Raw genomic sequence first — 16,345 nt, 5'->3', positions numbered from 1 at the left:
ACGGTAAGTCCTTACACCAATTGCTTCCTGACGTAAATTTTTTCAATTTATCACACTCCTTCACTTCTGTTGTTCAAAAAATTAGATATATTTCCAACTATTTAGGAAACTTCAGGAGATTCAAAAAACATTTACAACTACACACAAATCTCCAAACTCAGCTCAATAGCTTTCGAATTCGTTTCTCACCTGAACATTTTTCAACTACTGAAACATCTTCAAATTTTCTGAATATACCCTTTTTCTTTTTGGTGGACGTCACGCTTAAACGTACTCATCTTTTAAATTCAAATTACTTTTTCCCCAGACCATGGTACCCAACGTATTAAACTTGCCGCCAAGTCCGGAGCCGGCGCCACACGATCTGGTGTTTCCGGAACAGGATTTACCAAATATGTACCGGATATATATTCATTACAACATCGAGAGACGGCTCGACGATGGACAAATAACGGAGCTTGTCAACCTTGTTTCACGACTGGACATCGTGGTTCATGGTGTTCAAATCTTTTTCACGTTTAACGCCACTTTGATATATTTAAGTTATGACGAGTCAGGGGATATCTGGCTGCACGAAACCTATTTTTAATTTCCTTGAATAAATAAATACCAGATCTTATAGCCATTGTTTCACGACCCGTTTTCAATTCCGAACCTCTATCCTGTTAGTTGAGAGTTTATTTCAGAAACTTCCAGAATTCAACGTCGCATAGAACAGATTCTTGAACGACATCGTATTTTGATTCTCTCTCGTACTCACTAGTTTAAGTTTTTCCGATAGAATATTTTTTTTTTTTATCATCAATACCAACAGTTTTCAATTCAGAATTTCAGAAACCACCAGAATTCGACGTCGCACCGAAATCCTTTGACCATGGCCCGCTCAACGTCACGTCGAAACTCGACGACTCCCGATATTATTTTCGTCGACCGCGTACCTCCATCCGTTTTCTGGAGACGTTTGAATTCATCCGCGCTTTCAAGAGTCCGATCGTTGTGATAATTCTCGTCTTTTCTCCAATCGTTGAAACCTTTCGCAAAATTTTGTCAAAAACCGAATATATCTATACATTATATTTAATACTTTTTTCCATAAAATTAATAAAAACTTGTCAAACGAAATCTCAACTGCGCCTCAACCTTGCATCTCATTCTGGACTAATCTGTACACCAACGTCAGAATGTTTTGAATTCCAAGGGCGATAGTAACCCAACTCCGTAGGACCTGCGGATTTAAACGTACGCTAACTCAGATGTTGGTCGACCTTGCACTCTATCCTTTACTGAGTCCGCTGAAATCTCATCGTACAGTTCACGTTACAGTTACGAGGTTCAAAACTTAGCTTAGAAAACCTTCGTCTTTGCTTATCGGTGTTCAAAATAGCACTTTCTTAGATTGTAAAAGTCGATTCGAATTGCTGTTACCAGCAATTTGTTGAGTTAAAGGTGGACAGGATGGTTTAGCGCTGAGTGACAAATACATATATTTTTTTTTTGATATTTTTTTATTTAATATTGAACGTCGTACTAATAAATGGTATAAAATAAAAGCTTTGTCAAAAAATGTATACAATTTTCTTAAAGGTTATGCAACGTAGAATAATTGGAGACGCTGCACACGTTGTCCAGGTACGGTGTACAAATTAGGCGAGAGTCGACGCATCTTTGAGTTCAATTTGACCGTACTGACCATCCAGATACTGCAAGAGCAACCACTCCTCCTCCATAGTCTGCACCAATTTCTGATATTGGGTGTCGTCCTCGTTCAGCAGTCGCACAATCCGTGCCGGTAAGAATACGCTGAATTCGTTGTTCAGGTCTGTGACGACACGCTGCCCAAACCTCGTTTGTAGATTCTGTTAGTGACGTTGTAGATTTTGAAAAATTTCCAGCTCCGTCAATTTCTTCGTCGGCAGAAACTCGTTCATGCTTGCAACTTTGTTGAGTTTGGTGAAATCCATTTCTTCTTTTTTAATGTCTAGTAGTTATGTGTTTCCTGATAAATTTAGATTAGCGAACTTTTTTGTCACTTTGTTGAATTCTGACTTCGGGTTAATAACGGTTTTCAAGTCGTGAATTTGTTTTAAGTATAGATCGATTCGCTGTTTCAATTCTGCTTTGTTTGAAGTTCTCCTCATGAGAGCTGAACATGCAAGACTATCTTTCTGACCTGAAATTCAGACTTCTACAGCTGTATGCCTCCTACACAGAATCCTTGAAAAACTTCTAGAAGCTACCGAAATGATATGTCTTCGATTGTGTCGGTAACATGAGATGTGTACGGTTCGGTTTCTTTCTTACTCCTCGTTCATCTGACAACATTCGATCAAATCGGCTTCGCGTTCATCGTCACCTGGATCGATGTCCGATAATACTGCAATAACTTCGTGTTGCCATTTTTGAAGAGTCAGGATTAACGTTTTGTCCTGAAAATATATCTTGTGTAGTCTGTGCGATTGCACACGAGCTCTCCGGACACACTCAACGAGCCACCGAAGATCTTGTAGCGAAAACTCTGACGTCGCGTAGCTAAATCCGATAATTATTTCTTCGCCGGTAAATTCGTTATTACGTATCGTTACGATTTTAAGGTTTTCGTCTCACAAGAAAAGCAGTCTGACTGATGTACAAGTTTCATGTGCTAACCCATTTTATACAGACGGTGGACCTGGTTAGATATTACAGATTCACATTTGTGTATGCGCGCGCACCTTTTAGCATTCTTAGTGCGATAGTAACCCAACACCGCTGATCCATGGCTCTGAATGTACCGCGGCTTTCGGTCGACCTTGCACTCTGGTCTTGACTGAACCCGTTCAAAATTCATCGTCGAGTTCACATGACAGTTACAAGCCAAAAAGAATGTCACGTGGTTGATATCAAACCGGCATCCGAGTAAGTGAAAAACAATTCTCAGAACCATTAATTTTGGAATGTCGCGTGGTTGATAACGTGGGAAAGGAATGTGAGGTGGTTGATGTTACACATCAGCGATATCCGAGTGGATAAAAAACAATTCTCGGAACTATTAATTTTGGAATGTCACGTGGTTGATAACATGGGAAAAGAATGTGGGGGTGGTTGATGTTACACATCAGCAGTCCTACCGTGGGAAAGTAATTTGAGGTGGTTGATATTACACGTCAGTAGTCCTATCGTGGGAAAGGAATGCGTGGCGGTAACCGACATCCAGATCGGTAAGAAAGTTCACGCGCCCCCGCTGCACCCTCTACCGTTGGCAGACGAGCACTACATAGAGACTTTGACCTCCGGTCGGTAAGATTTTCGGTAAAACAGCACGAATTTGAACTTCAACCGATGAGAATTGTTGGTAAAGCAGTGCGATTTTTACCGTCGACCGATACAATAGTCGGTAAGGTCGCACGGTTTAGACCTCAATTTGGTACGGCAAACTGTGACGTCATTGCGGAAAAGGGTTTGAGTCTGGGGAGAATGTCAGTAAGTGTCGGTAACAGGAATTTGCGTGTAGAACCCGCCGTGCAATACTACTGTGAAAAGTAAGAAAAAGCGATCGAGTTCACTGGGAAGATTTAGAATCAGCTTTCGAGGGGAGAATTTGAACTCGATCCATCGTCAATTTGAAGCATAAAGATGTGGAGAGATTTCTAGAAGACGCAAAGGTACTAGCTGTGACGAGACTAAAAAACGCTCTGAAGAAAGACAGGAGCTTGAAAGTCAATGTTATCCTGGCTTGTAAATTTGAAGTCAGAAAACACGATCACACGGTGAAAGAGATCAAATTTTTCAATACGAGAAATGAAATCATCCTCTAGAAAAACTTTCCTTGTATTGCTACTGAGATCCTTTCTTCGCTGTGCACATTCGGCATCTCCGACACCAATCTTCAACGTCAGTCCGGCAACGCGGTCAAAAGTAGTAATTGCGTATCCTGCCTAGAGTTTTTTTCGAGGCGACTTATCCGCCTGTGAGAGAATCGTGGTCGAGGGCAAGAATCTCTGGAACTCGAGTCCTAGGAACCAAAAGTTACCACCTGATTTCTCTCAAGTTTGCAGATTTAAATTTTCGCTATAAAATTCTGCCGATTAAAAGGATAAGGTCCTATTGAGCCTTATAAATTTCCAAGTCTGGCTCACAAGGAGGTCATGTTTCTTCAATGTCGCGGATCAGGTTTCCGTTTCCCATGGTGAAAGTTTATGACCTCCGATTGACGTCGTTTTTGATTTTTGATCGAATTGGCCTTGGTTACTCAGATATTGGCATTTGAATATTTGAAATGTTTTGGCGGAGTGGGGGCCGTTTTGGCTCGGGCGTGAAGTGCGTCAAGCGTGGACGATTAAACCAAGAGTTGGCGTAGCTGATACGGTAAAGCGACGGACTAGAACGCGCAAGGTTTGCGGTACGCGTCTACGCACATTTTTGTTTCCACTTTTTTTTATTTTCCTATTCATCTTTTATATATTTTTGCAATCCCTTATAAGACTTTGCATGCGCAAGTCAGTGTTTATAGGTACTTGTTTTTGTTCCATAGAAAAATCAGGGTACATATTCCAGGTATTCATGTGTTATAGAAAATCCTGCAGGTGTATTAGGGTATGTGATATTCCAGGTATTTATGTGTTATGAGAAATCCTGCAGGTGGACCAGCGTACACAATATTCCAGGTTTTATTCATTTCTTTACAAGGTTTGGCCGGAGGGATATTTTTCATTGTTCCGTGACAGATTAAGACCGGTTTTTAGTCAGGTAATCTATATAGTGCTATATAGGGCCTGGATCTGTGTTCTATGCCATCAGTTTCACTACAATTCTCGACAAAGCAAGACGTTTTCACCGTGAAAATATTTTTGGTGCAATTATGGAAGACCGTTCAAGTACTTGGTGAGTCGGCAATCCATCTCTTTGGGAGAGTGATATCATTGATTACGAGTTCATACATTCAAAAGAAGACGTCACAGATGATTTCTATGAATGTGTTAAAACTTTGCGTCAGAGGAATATCGTTGTCGATGCCGGATGTGAAAATCCATCGACGAAATCAACCATTCCCGCCGAAAAGTTGGTCGAACAAATAATAACGACCATAGAAGATGCTGACCTGACAGAAGCGGAGGAATTATTTTCGGAAGATGAGAAAATGGGAATTTCCGACGAAAGCCAAACAACTGCTACATCCCCCGATTATCACTAATGAAATCTTCATCGACATCATCTTCAAAGTCTGCATAAAGTGAATATTGTCCATTCCCAAAACGACCTCGTGGGATGGCACAGGTTCCGTTCGAATCAAAAATAAAATTGTTATTATGGCGAGGGTACACCCGAAGTGGTCGTCAAAGACCCTACAGAATCGTGGAGGAACAGCGTTAAAACACAAAGGCCTATTGAAAATTTGGGAAGAAGAAATAAAAGACGGAGGAACATCTTTTGACTAATGGAATATGATTGACAAGTGGACTTACGATCGATTTGTTGGGGCGAGAAAAAGTATGAAGCCTGTCACTACACGAACGCTTTAATAATGGGCGTTAGCTGCAGCGATACAATACGATAACTTTAATTTTACTGCATCAACCCAGTGGGTGAGCGATCTCAAAAAAAGACATCGGATTCGACTGCGAAATGTCACCAAATATATCAAACAAACAGAAATGAAATCACCAGAGGCTCTCATGGAATCTGCAAAACTTTTCCCACAGCAAGTGTCGACAGTGATTCCAAGCTACGATCTAGATTTTGTGATTAACACAGATCAATCTGGCTGTGAGTACCGTGTTGGTGTAAATCGAACTCTGTCACACATGAGAGGTAAAATGGTTGATGTATATGTAAAGAAAATGTATTTCTTTAATTTGAATATTGCCGCGCTCCTCTGCGAGTAAGCTAAAGACCGTCCTTTATGGCGGAGAGAAGTTTTGAAGATGAAATAAAAGCACATGGGCTATAAAGAAAGCCAAGCGAAAAGTATCAAGGTAAGTTGTAAAAAGGGATCGATAAATTTGATAATAAATTTTAATTGTCGTTTCTTTGTTTTCAGGTGAGAGTTACTGTACATAGTGTAAATAAGACATTGAAATAATTAAATAAATACTTTGTTTTCAGAGCAACGCAACATAATATTATTCATGGGTTGATTTCCCTAACCCCAAAAAAATAGAGCTTATATATACTTGGGAGACTTGAATAAAGTAACCTATTCATACAATGCGCAGTATTGTATGACAGCTTCTGGTAAATTGCTTCCACATGTCTTCATTTGTTTACAAGAACAAACTGGTCAATTTGGGCCGCGAATTCAAACACATATCAATGAACTGACAAGCATTTATGAGAACGTTATCGTCACTGCATCGAAATCGGGGAAATTAACTTTGCAATTGTTTAATGAATCTCTCGAAAAAGTTTTGAAGCCGTACGTGAAGCAGGAGGATTTCCTTTTAATAATTGATACGTAGGGAGGCCAAACTAATTCTTCCCTGTTTGACTCGACCTTCATCAACGAAGACAACCATCCAACCTGTGAATGAAAAATTATTTCAGTAGATTGTACACCTTATTGCCAACCGTGCGACGTTTATTTCTATAGAAAAGTAAAAAAATTCATCAAACGAATGCGAAATAGTACTTATCTATGGCAACAAGACCGCCAGATGAATAGCAGAGATGATGCACTCAAAATACTTTCTTCAATCCCCGATCAATTGTCCGCGCAAACAGTTTTAGATATGTTAGAGTGTGCTCGGTTTGCAACCAAATTAACGCTAAACAGAACAGTTGTTCAAAATGTAAACGAAGTTTGCTTTCCTGATAGCCTTTGTGCTTCACTTGCTTTTATGATGGTTTCCACCCCTTAATTTGTCGGCATATCAGTAGTAGTGAAAAAGAATCAGAATGATTTCGTGGCACAAAATTTGTATATGTGTATTACATTAATTATGTTTTGAACAGTTATATTTGTTACGCAATTTTATGTTTTGTTCTATAATTGTGCCTTCGTTATTAGAATAATCATTTTATTATATTATTATAGCATAATGACGTTCATGTGGTGTGTTCGCGCCACTTTATTATTATTATATTAGTTTTGTAAATTTATCATAGCAAATACTTTAGTTTCGTTATATTTGTATGTTGCACCTATTGACCACGTATAAGGTGACTAAAGAGTCACAACAGTAGATTTACTTTCTTATTCCACATGACGAGTAGTTCAACGTTATAGTAATTCAAATTACGTACTTATTGCCCACGTCAGAAATTCGTGAGCCGATACTCGAATCGGCAGTTACGTACGTTCGCTTGGCCGGTGAGGGCGCAGCGCAAGTTAGTTAGTCTCGAGCGCTCGAATAGGTAGGACGTGTTAGGTTTTCCTTAGACACGCGCGTCGATTATTTCGTTTCGCGTAGTTTTAAGATTTATCTGTTTAACACGGTCGGGGGAGACGTGCTTCACCCTCCGGTTGGGCCGGGGGTGTCGCGTCTCCCTGGGCGAGCGTCACTGCATTTCAGCGTTGGTTCCCGAGACGTCAGGACCGCTGTTTGCACGGCATTGGGCCACCTTGACGCTCCCCACTCCCTGCTTCCACGAGTGCGTGGAAGTTGCGGAGCACGGTTTCTCATGGAGACTTAGATAAGTTGGCTTAAGATTATTGAATGATCATTCAGTATAGTTGACCAGGAACGCACCAGCGACTGTATTATCCTGGTTTATGATGATCTGATTTGCAGTTAATAAACACTCGTCTTGCTTCGGCTTTTCCCTCTGCACCGTGAGGGTTTTTATGCCGAAGCAAGCGTCTTGTCTTTCCCGCGAAATTGTGTTATTTATTTATTCACCCTCTCACTCACTCATCCCATCCCGATTGAAGTTAGAGAAGAACTCTGGTCAAACGACCAAAACATGGTGTATAATATATGAGAATAAAACTGATAATATATATTTTCTAATTGTCTTATTTACCTGCGTATGCAGTTTTATAAGAGATTAAAAAATATATGAATAATGAATTGGGAGAAAAAACAAAAAAAAATTGAAAACGAAAACGTACGTAGACACGATCCGTGAACCTTTAGCGTTCTAGTCCGTCGTCTTACCATGTCAGCTACGCCAACTATTGGTTCCAACGTCCACGCTTAACGTAGTTCACGCACGAGCCAAAACGGCCCCCACTCCGCCAAAATATCTCAAATTTTCAAATCGCGGTATCTCAGCAACCAAGGCCAATTCGATCAAACATTGAAAACGACGTTAATTCGGAGGTCTTTAACTTTCACCACGGAAAACGGGAACCCGATCCGCGACATCGGAGGTACCTAATTTCCTTGTAAATAGATCCCACCCTCTACCCGTTCTTTATATGTCCAAGCTGCTTCCAACAGAACCCAAAAATCACTATATCTCGAATATAGCAAAGGTCTTGGAGTGGGCAGATTCATTGGAGCCGCTTGAATCTTCAGAGTTGACTTACAATTAGTTGACTTATGAAACAGCGAATATTTTCGCATTAGGAACTGCTAACCAAATTCGAACTCTACCGTTTATACAAATTCAAGACATTACGCCCTCATCGGAGTAATTTAAGATTGAGATCATGGCTCTGCTCAAAAGATTTAGAGCCCGCGTTGCTCAATTAAACCTCTTTTCCTGTTTTCAGAAGAAGAAGAAAAGTACGCGTAGAAGGAATTTTGTTGCTTCACTTCAACAAAATAGCCCAGAAATAAGTTGAAGAGTTTATTTATCAGGTTAGAAATATTACGAAATGGATCGAAACATGCTCAATACATTTAGGCATAGATTAACGGTTCATGGTGCATAATACAAGACATGCCGCAGCATCCACAGCTGACATCAAGAGCGTTGACATAAACGTCATCAGAAGTAGAACTGGAGTTTGGAAAACTCGAAAGTTTCGCGAGATTTACGTATTGTTGTCACGAGCGCCGCATATTTACACTGTATATATATTGTATATTTATATAATGTATGTTTATGGGTGCCTTGTGAGGTGTAGTGGTGGTGAAATAATGCTTCCATTGAGTTACTCTGAAAAGAGTTTAATTTTATTTAATTGTAATGTTTACCCTTCACAACGGGTTTATAATCTTAAATATTACCGGAAAAGGGAAACAAAATTTAAAGCTTTTATTCCCTCAATTTTATTATGTTAGAATAAGTTTTCTCGTGCTCCTCTTGCACCTGTCGTGTATGTCCTCTGTAGCTCTTCAATCGACTCGAGTAGTTCTCTCACGGTCCTATCGACTAGAGCAGTATAGCTTAGAGCTCTCGTTGCGCGGCAGATTCAATTTAAACGAAGTGTATGATTGAGCTTCATTGACATGTATATACTCGTATGTGTAAGCTCAAGATGACCAGTGTGAAATAAAGGCAGTTGCCCCTACGCCTTGTAACCAAGCGCACGTTTTAATATTCTCTAATCCTTTGATACCTTTCCACATGCCGAGCATATAGAATAGTATCGTACATTGATGTTGGAGCTATACATGTAAGAAATGCGTATCGAAACATAGAAGATATCAACATGTTCAGTTCATTACATTCTTCATTAGGGGAGTACTCTAGTCGATTTCAACGTTATCGTATATATGTCCAAATATTTAAGTCTACGTATCTCAAACCCAGGAAAAGAGCTTGACAGCCCAATTCTATACGCAATTCTGAACAAAAATACTCCAATACATTTTCATTTGACGTAAAAGTGAAGAAATGGTCCGGATTTCACGAAATCACAAAGAAACTTCGTGAAATTCATGCCATTTGTTGATTCCAGTGTCAAATGAAGATGTATTGGAGAGGTTTTGTTCAGAATCGAGTATAGAATGGGGCTGTTAAGCCTTTTTCTTGGGTCTGTAAAACGTGGACCCAAACATTTGGAGATAAATACGACAATGTCGAAACCGACTAAGGCATCCCCTTAAAAAGATCGGTGTTCGATCGTTGCCGCATGGTCAAACAGCACTTTGTAGTGTCCGCCGGGCCAAGGTACTCAATATAGCAGCATTGAGTAGATATATATGGGTCATTACGTATAATATTTACAATTGAACAATAAAATCACCTCAAATATTTTCTTCCTTGTACTGAATAAGAAAATAATTCACACAGTTTTCTTTATTTCACCATGATGTGCAATATTTCGCAGTTATGAATTTTCGAAGTCTTAAAGTATAAAAAATCTAATTTTTTTAAAAGGTTCTGGTGTGTAAGCAATCGCGTAGAAAGGAAAACGAAATCTTTAGAGAAAATCCAGAATCACTTGAACTGTGCATGTAGTACTGAACGGAAAAATGGCTTCATTCGTTTATGCTATAAATATGTGAGGGTTTGAAACAAATAGTACTTGCAACGTAAGGTCCTCCTCAAAATCGTTTTTTCAACGATTGAATTGTTCGTCATACTCCAAAGATTAAATCATGAAAATTTCAGAGTGTGCAATAACTTTTTTTTTTAGATACGATCCTCAAAAAGCCTCTATGGTACAAAAACCTTGCGCCAACATGTAATCTAAGCTGGATTAATTCACCTTGGAAGAATGAGTTTAGATAAGATTCAGGCTTTAATGCTCTTTTGTTGCTAATTTGTTGCCCCATTCCCGATTTTGTTGCTCCAACCGTTTCGCCGGAATCGACGGCAATGTCAGCTCAAAATAAAGCTAGCAAAACCACGCCTGGGAAACAAATTGAAAAATTAGTAATAAATACCATATTTTACTGCTATTTCGAAGCATAAATATTATTACTTACTCAAAATCTAACGCTCATACCCCCAAGCACAAGAGAACCGGTGGGATAGCGTTATTTCTTCAAGTTGTCGTGCGTGATTTCTGCTCGCTGATGTACTTTCTCGAAAAACGTCTGCGGTCCAAATTTTTTACCGTGCCCCGACTATTCAGAATTCTCGTCGCTATACCTCGAAAGCACAATTGCTCTTATAGTCGTCAATCTACAGTATGAAACGTAGTACCTAACAGTTCGGCGATGAGTCTCCTTCCTGCATTTGTAGCTCAGCAAATACGACTCGGGGAAATTGTTACTCTGAGATTGTAGCCACAATTTCTCTTCCCGCATTTGTTACTCAGCAAAACCGAGTCGGGGAGTTTGTTGCCCCGCAATTTGGGCTACAGTGTCTCTCCCCGCATTTGAGGCTCTCCAAACACGAGTCAGAGAATTTGTTGCTCCGCGATTTAGGCCACAATCTCCCTTCCAGAATTCGTTGCTCAGCAAATACGAGTCGAGGATTTTGTTGCTCCAAAATTTAGGCCATAAACTTTCTTTCCTGGCTTTGTTACTTTAATGTTTGCACCAAAATCGTTAGTGATACCGGTTTATTAGCAGTAGCATGCATAAGAAGTAGTAGAACACCAATGAAAAAATATTTTGCTGTTGATTTTTTGCCGTTTAGTCGTAATAATTAAGAGGTATAAATATCATCCCTCTCTCGAAAAGGTACTCCCTCAATCCCTAAATCACAAGAGAGAAGTGGTAAACCCATGAGGTTTTTACATTACTTTCTACGCATAGGTGAGGCTTATGAATTCCACCTTTGAGTCTTATATCGTGGTTGAATTACGGGAAAATAAACACGCTGCCAAATTTATATCCAAGACTTTGTTTAATTGTTTATCTCCGTGCGTTTAAATATTATCAGTTTCGGATTTGGTGCGAAGGTATCATTAATTGTTTCGATTTTCCACACATTTCATGATATTGCAACTGAGCACCTCCACTTCGTCGTACAATCACTGTATAATGGCCATTGCCTTCAACTGTTCACCTCGTTTTTATCGATAAATCTGTGTAGTGGACAAATCTGATTAAATCAGAAGGGTTGTTTATTGATAAAGGATTACGAAAACGTTTCGGTAATTCTTGAAAGTTAATGCGATCGAAGCTGTCACCGAAGTCAGCCACATTGAGCACTACCAGAACTCCTGAAACGTAACAAATAATAGTAGATATTCATTTGATTATTTTGAGCTAAGCGAGTGACACGAAAATGCAATAGAATAGTATAAAAAGGAAGAGTATTCATTCATATCCAATATATCACAAATTATGTCAGTTATTATTATCTTTAGAGACAAGGCAGCATAGCTTAAATATATTAGTTAATCTATATAAAATATTTCATTATTGACAGTTCGTGGAACAACCGAGCGCAACGGCGTAGTTGGACGGCCAGCAACGTGAGCGTCTTCGCGCCCACCAGATCCCGGGTGTAATCAACACCGGGATGAGGCGAGCGCGAGATCACGCGCTTCGAGGATGACAGTCGCGAGGCGAGCCTTTGTTCCAAAATTGCAAATTCAGCAAAAAACCTCGCTCGCCGCCCGACGTTCCAAGGGGTGTCGGACGAGCGAGCGAGGTTAGTCCCGTTTGAGACCGCTTGAGAAACGACATCAACGGAACCCGGCTCCTTCTAAGCTACCGCGTATAGAGCTATAAGCCCTTTTTCCGACACCGACGATTAGAGTATAGTACTCTAATCCTACACACGGCCAGAAAGGCTTCTCGCGTCGCGATATAAGTCTTGCGAAGCTAGTAATAAGTGCAGAACGTTAAGCAACGAACTACTTAGAGCAGTGTAGTTTGTAAGCAAGTGTGAGTGTGAAGGTGTGAGCTGTTCAGCGAGTTCGAAGCCGAACCAGCGAAGAGTAAGTGAGAGGGAGAGAGAGAGAGTAGCATTGAGTTAAAGATAATTGTAAGCTTCCTTGTCTCAAAATTCTCTGCTTTTACTTCATTTGATTTTATTAAACATTTTCATTTGGCTTTCCATCATAACATTTTGGTACGATAAATTGAAATCCTCTAACCCTATTCCCGGGGAACGCCCTGTAGAGGACGTTCACCTCCTAACCCACATAAAAAATAAATATAAACCTCTACCTAGTTACCTAGAGGGTTAAGTCGTCGCGTGCGAGACCGCTCCGCACGTGACACTGTCAAGCCAGACAGAACCTTTCTTTTCACCGTTTCCTACGATGCTTAACAAATCATGTCCTTGCATTACTTGTCGCAATCTTGAAAAATCTCTATAGTAACCTGACCTTTAAAATTACATAACAATACTTAACGTAAGCTTATATTGTTAATACTAGTCAAGGCAATACTAGTCAATCATATTAAGTCTCAACAATAAAATAAATCCTGAAAATCATTAAATAAAAATGAAATGGGAACTGCTATCATTCAATAAAATAGATACTCTGAATGTTTATCAATATGATCTCAAAGAACGAGACTCTAAATATAATTCAAAATCGAACAAGTGAGTGACGTTTGATTGGAATTACATGAGAGTCTCGATTAAGTTGAAAACATTCCACCTTAAATTTCCACCCAAATGCCTTTCCACAGACTACGGATAACTCGAAAAATATGAAGAATGGGAAAATTGTGCATCCCTAGACGGTAACACGGTATCGGTTTTTTTTTTTTACTTTCTGAAACGCAGCATAATCTTGTCGAATCTACTGATATTACTTATGTGATCATTTCGAGCAAGACTCTTGTGTAATTCCATTCGAAGTTCACTTTCAGGTGAATTCCTTCGATTTTTGATTATTCAGTTGATTAAGTGTGTTTGTTAACAACCGCTTAAGAATTTGGCCTCACATAATAATATCTATAGGTTTGAGAGGGATCATATGTGTCTGACGATAGGGTGATACTTCATTATTTATGCCCGTATAGAAACGTTGTCAACTTTCTTTTTACTTATTCTTTATACTTTGAAAAATATTTTTTGAAAACCATCACATAATAATTATGAAATTTCGATTCGTGTACAGTATTTCGAAAATAATTATAAGTTTTTGTTGATGATCAACTAACCTGTGGGCGGGATAAAGGCGAAGAGAAATTTCCAGAATATGGTAAGTGAGTGCATAAAGTAGTCCATGGTGCTTGGGGATGCGGCTTGGCTCGGGCTCCCGTCGCTATTCTCATTGTCTCCCCGTCCATCGCCACTGACGGTCAAGGCCTCCGTGAACTGCTCCTTCCATGAACTCGTCCCTGTGGAAAAGGTATATACCATACTTCATACATCAAGTTTATCTTACTCCGCATAAAGTTATTTACGGTGAATGAACGGTTGTAACCACACTGAAGTAGTTTTTATATAGTCAAGTATAAGGGTAATTCGCGAACAGGTACACCATCGCCACATGTTTCCAACACAACGTTTCATTATAAGCCTACGCCTACTGAACTATGGTCTAGGGAAGAGGATGATAACAAGTGTTGCAAACAGTCACAGATACATACAGAGGTTCGTAAAGACGTACAGAAAATTACTAACAAGGAAACTGCCTGAGGTGCCCCCCCCCCCCCGATGTCGACCATTTCAGGATATGTTATTCTTCATCGAAATCTAAGCGACACGTATTTTTTTTTTATCGGCGGAAAAACGGTTTCAAGGGGTGAAATTAATCCCCAAAATTGGGCATCCTCACTGGTTGTTTCATAGTTTCGCGTACTTCCAGTTGAGATATTTGAATGAAACCAATTGGAGAATAATTCCTATCATGAATAACGAAAAATTCATTTTGGCCGGTTGCGACGGGGTTGAATAGTCGAAAATTGTAGGGGTTGAGAGTTAAAAAGTTTTTATAACTAAGAAACTATTGTTGGGATTTTAATGAAATTAATGGCATTTGACACAGCAGAAAAAAGTAGAGGATACGTGTTTTTGCGTTTTTCGAAATAACGTCACTTAGGGGATGAACTACTCTTATACACGTGCAGCTGAATTCCCATTAGAATCGCACTATTTTGCTTTAATTCGTCTAATTCAACATTACAAAGCTCTTTCTAAGCAACAATTCAGGAACTTCTTTTCAATAAATTTCGGTTGCATTTATAACAAAAACCAATCCCACAAATTGCCGAACGGTTTCTGGCATAGTTTCTTTTACGGTCATGAAATCTTCCGGAGCCCGGTATTTCAGTAGTTTTTGAGGTTACTGGAATCGATTGCGAGCTTACAATTTTGGAATCAACACGGCTAATGCTGTAAACATTTAGGACTTTGGTTATTATTTTTTTCCAAAACATTGAAAGAAATCGGAAAGTTAATCTGGAAGGGCTTGTATACCGTTGAAGAAATTCAAGTTCTCTTGTGACGCTTAATTCGAAACCACTTTGCTCTGAATTATACAAATTCGATAAGTTTACACCTTGTACGAATTGTTCAGCTAGTTTTCTCAAACTTTCGGTATTTTCAATGGTTTTTTTTGGCGATGAATTTTCCTCGATACAATACGATGGGCAATTTTGAACGAATTCACCCAATGTTTAGATGCTTTTAACCGAAAGTCTTTATAGCCTGTTGCTTTTTGGGATTGTAGCACCCACCTTTGTAAATCATTATCGTGCACTGGTAATCCAGCATCAACAGCGAATTTGAAGTTTCGCCATGTATAGTCACAAATTCTAGCTATTTTTTCCTTGTATGTTCCGCCCTCATTAAGATAATGAACCCAGTGACGTAATTGGCGAACAGATTTCACTTTTTTGAACTTCTGGCGGACACTTTCAATGTTCGAATTTTTTTTTCTCCAGACCTCCAGTGATCAACTGCTCTTGGCTTGTATTCGTACAATGAGTTCTCGTCCTTGCCAGTGCATGCGTCTGGAGGCGATTTTCATAAATTGCCGATGCACATTCTTCATCCTCCACTATTTCCATTTATAAATTTTCATACGGTTCTGCAAAGTACAAGAAACTTTCTTCCTCCATCTCAACGCAAGTGTATTCCTTTATTGCATTTAACAATATAGTTTCAAAATGATTTTTCAACTGTACGTCCTCGTTACTTCCAGGCGTTTGAGTAATATTAATCGCTTAAAATGTTTTCACAAGTAACCGTATAACGTTGAAGGGATTGATTCTCATCTTTGTTATGGAAAAGAATTATTGCACTTTCAAATTTTCAATAACATATAAGCAACAAACAACTTATGCAAACACACCACAGTCGATTTGAGAATATGAGCTGAAAATTGGCAGCATACAATGATTCCAAAATTGCAAGGTCAGAATTAATAATATCAATTGATGCTCGGCTGCACATAATGACTACATCTATTGAACTGGCCACCCGAACTTCTAGTGAGAATTTAAACAGTCGCGAGAGCGGTGCGGCAAGCTATTTTTAACCTCTAATGTTTTTTACGCGCCAGTCAACCAGAAAAACATATTCATTTTTATCATATGTCTCGCATGATACGTCGCAACAGGCAGATAAAATCAGAACTTCGTCGAAACAAAATATGATTGTTTTGGTGCTTCTGTATCACAAGATAACTTGAATTATTTCAATGGCATACAAGCTATTCCATGTTAACTTT

The 16,345-nt window shown here is 39.3% G+C and overlaps 1 protein-coding gene across 7 annotated transcripts in view; it reads right to left on the bottom strand.

The window, feature by feature from the left end:
* The window catches only part of LOC124305499 (sodium/calcium exchanger 1), a 1,112,430-nt gene that overhangs the window by 489,937 nt on the left and 606,148 nt on the right, over positions 1-16,345 (bottom strand). For 6 of the 7 annotated variants that reach the window (XM_046765025.1, XM_046765028.1, XM_046765030.1 and 3 more), the window contains exon 5: positions 13,830-14,009. The exons of the other annotated variant lie outside the window; for it this stretch is intronic. In XM_046765025.1, coding sequence (XP_046620981.1) covers positions 13,830-14,009 — 180 coding nt within the window. The remainder of the gene's footprint in view (positions 1-13,829; positions 14,010-16,345) is intronic. 7 annotated transcript variants of the gene reach the window in all.

Source organism: Neodiprion virginianus, chromosome 5, assembly GCF_021901495.1.
Source record: "Neodiprion virginianus isolate iyNeoVirg1 chromosome 5, iyNeoVirg1.1, whole genome shotgun sequence".
Taxonomy (NCBI): domain Eukaryota; kingdom Metazoa; phylum Arthropoda; class Insecta; order Hymenoptera; family Diprionidae; genus Neodiprion; species Neodiprion virginianus.
This window is presented reverse-complemented; position numbering and strand designations above follow the sequence as displayed.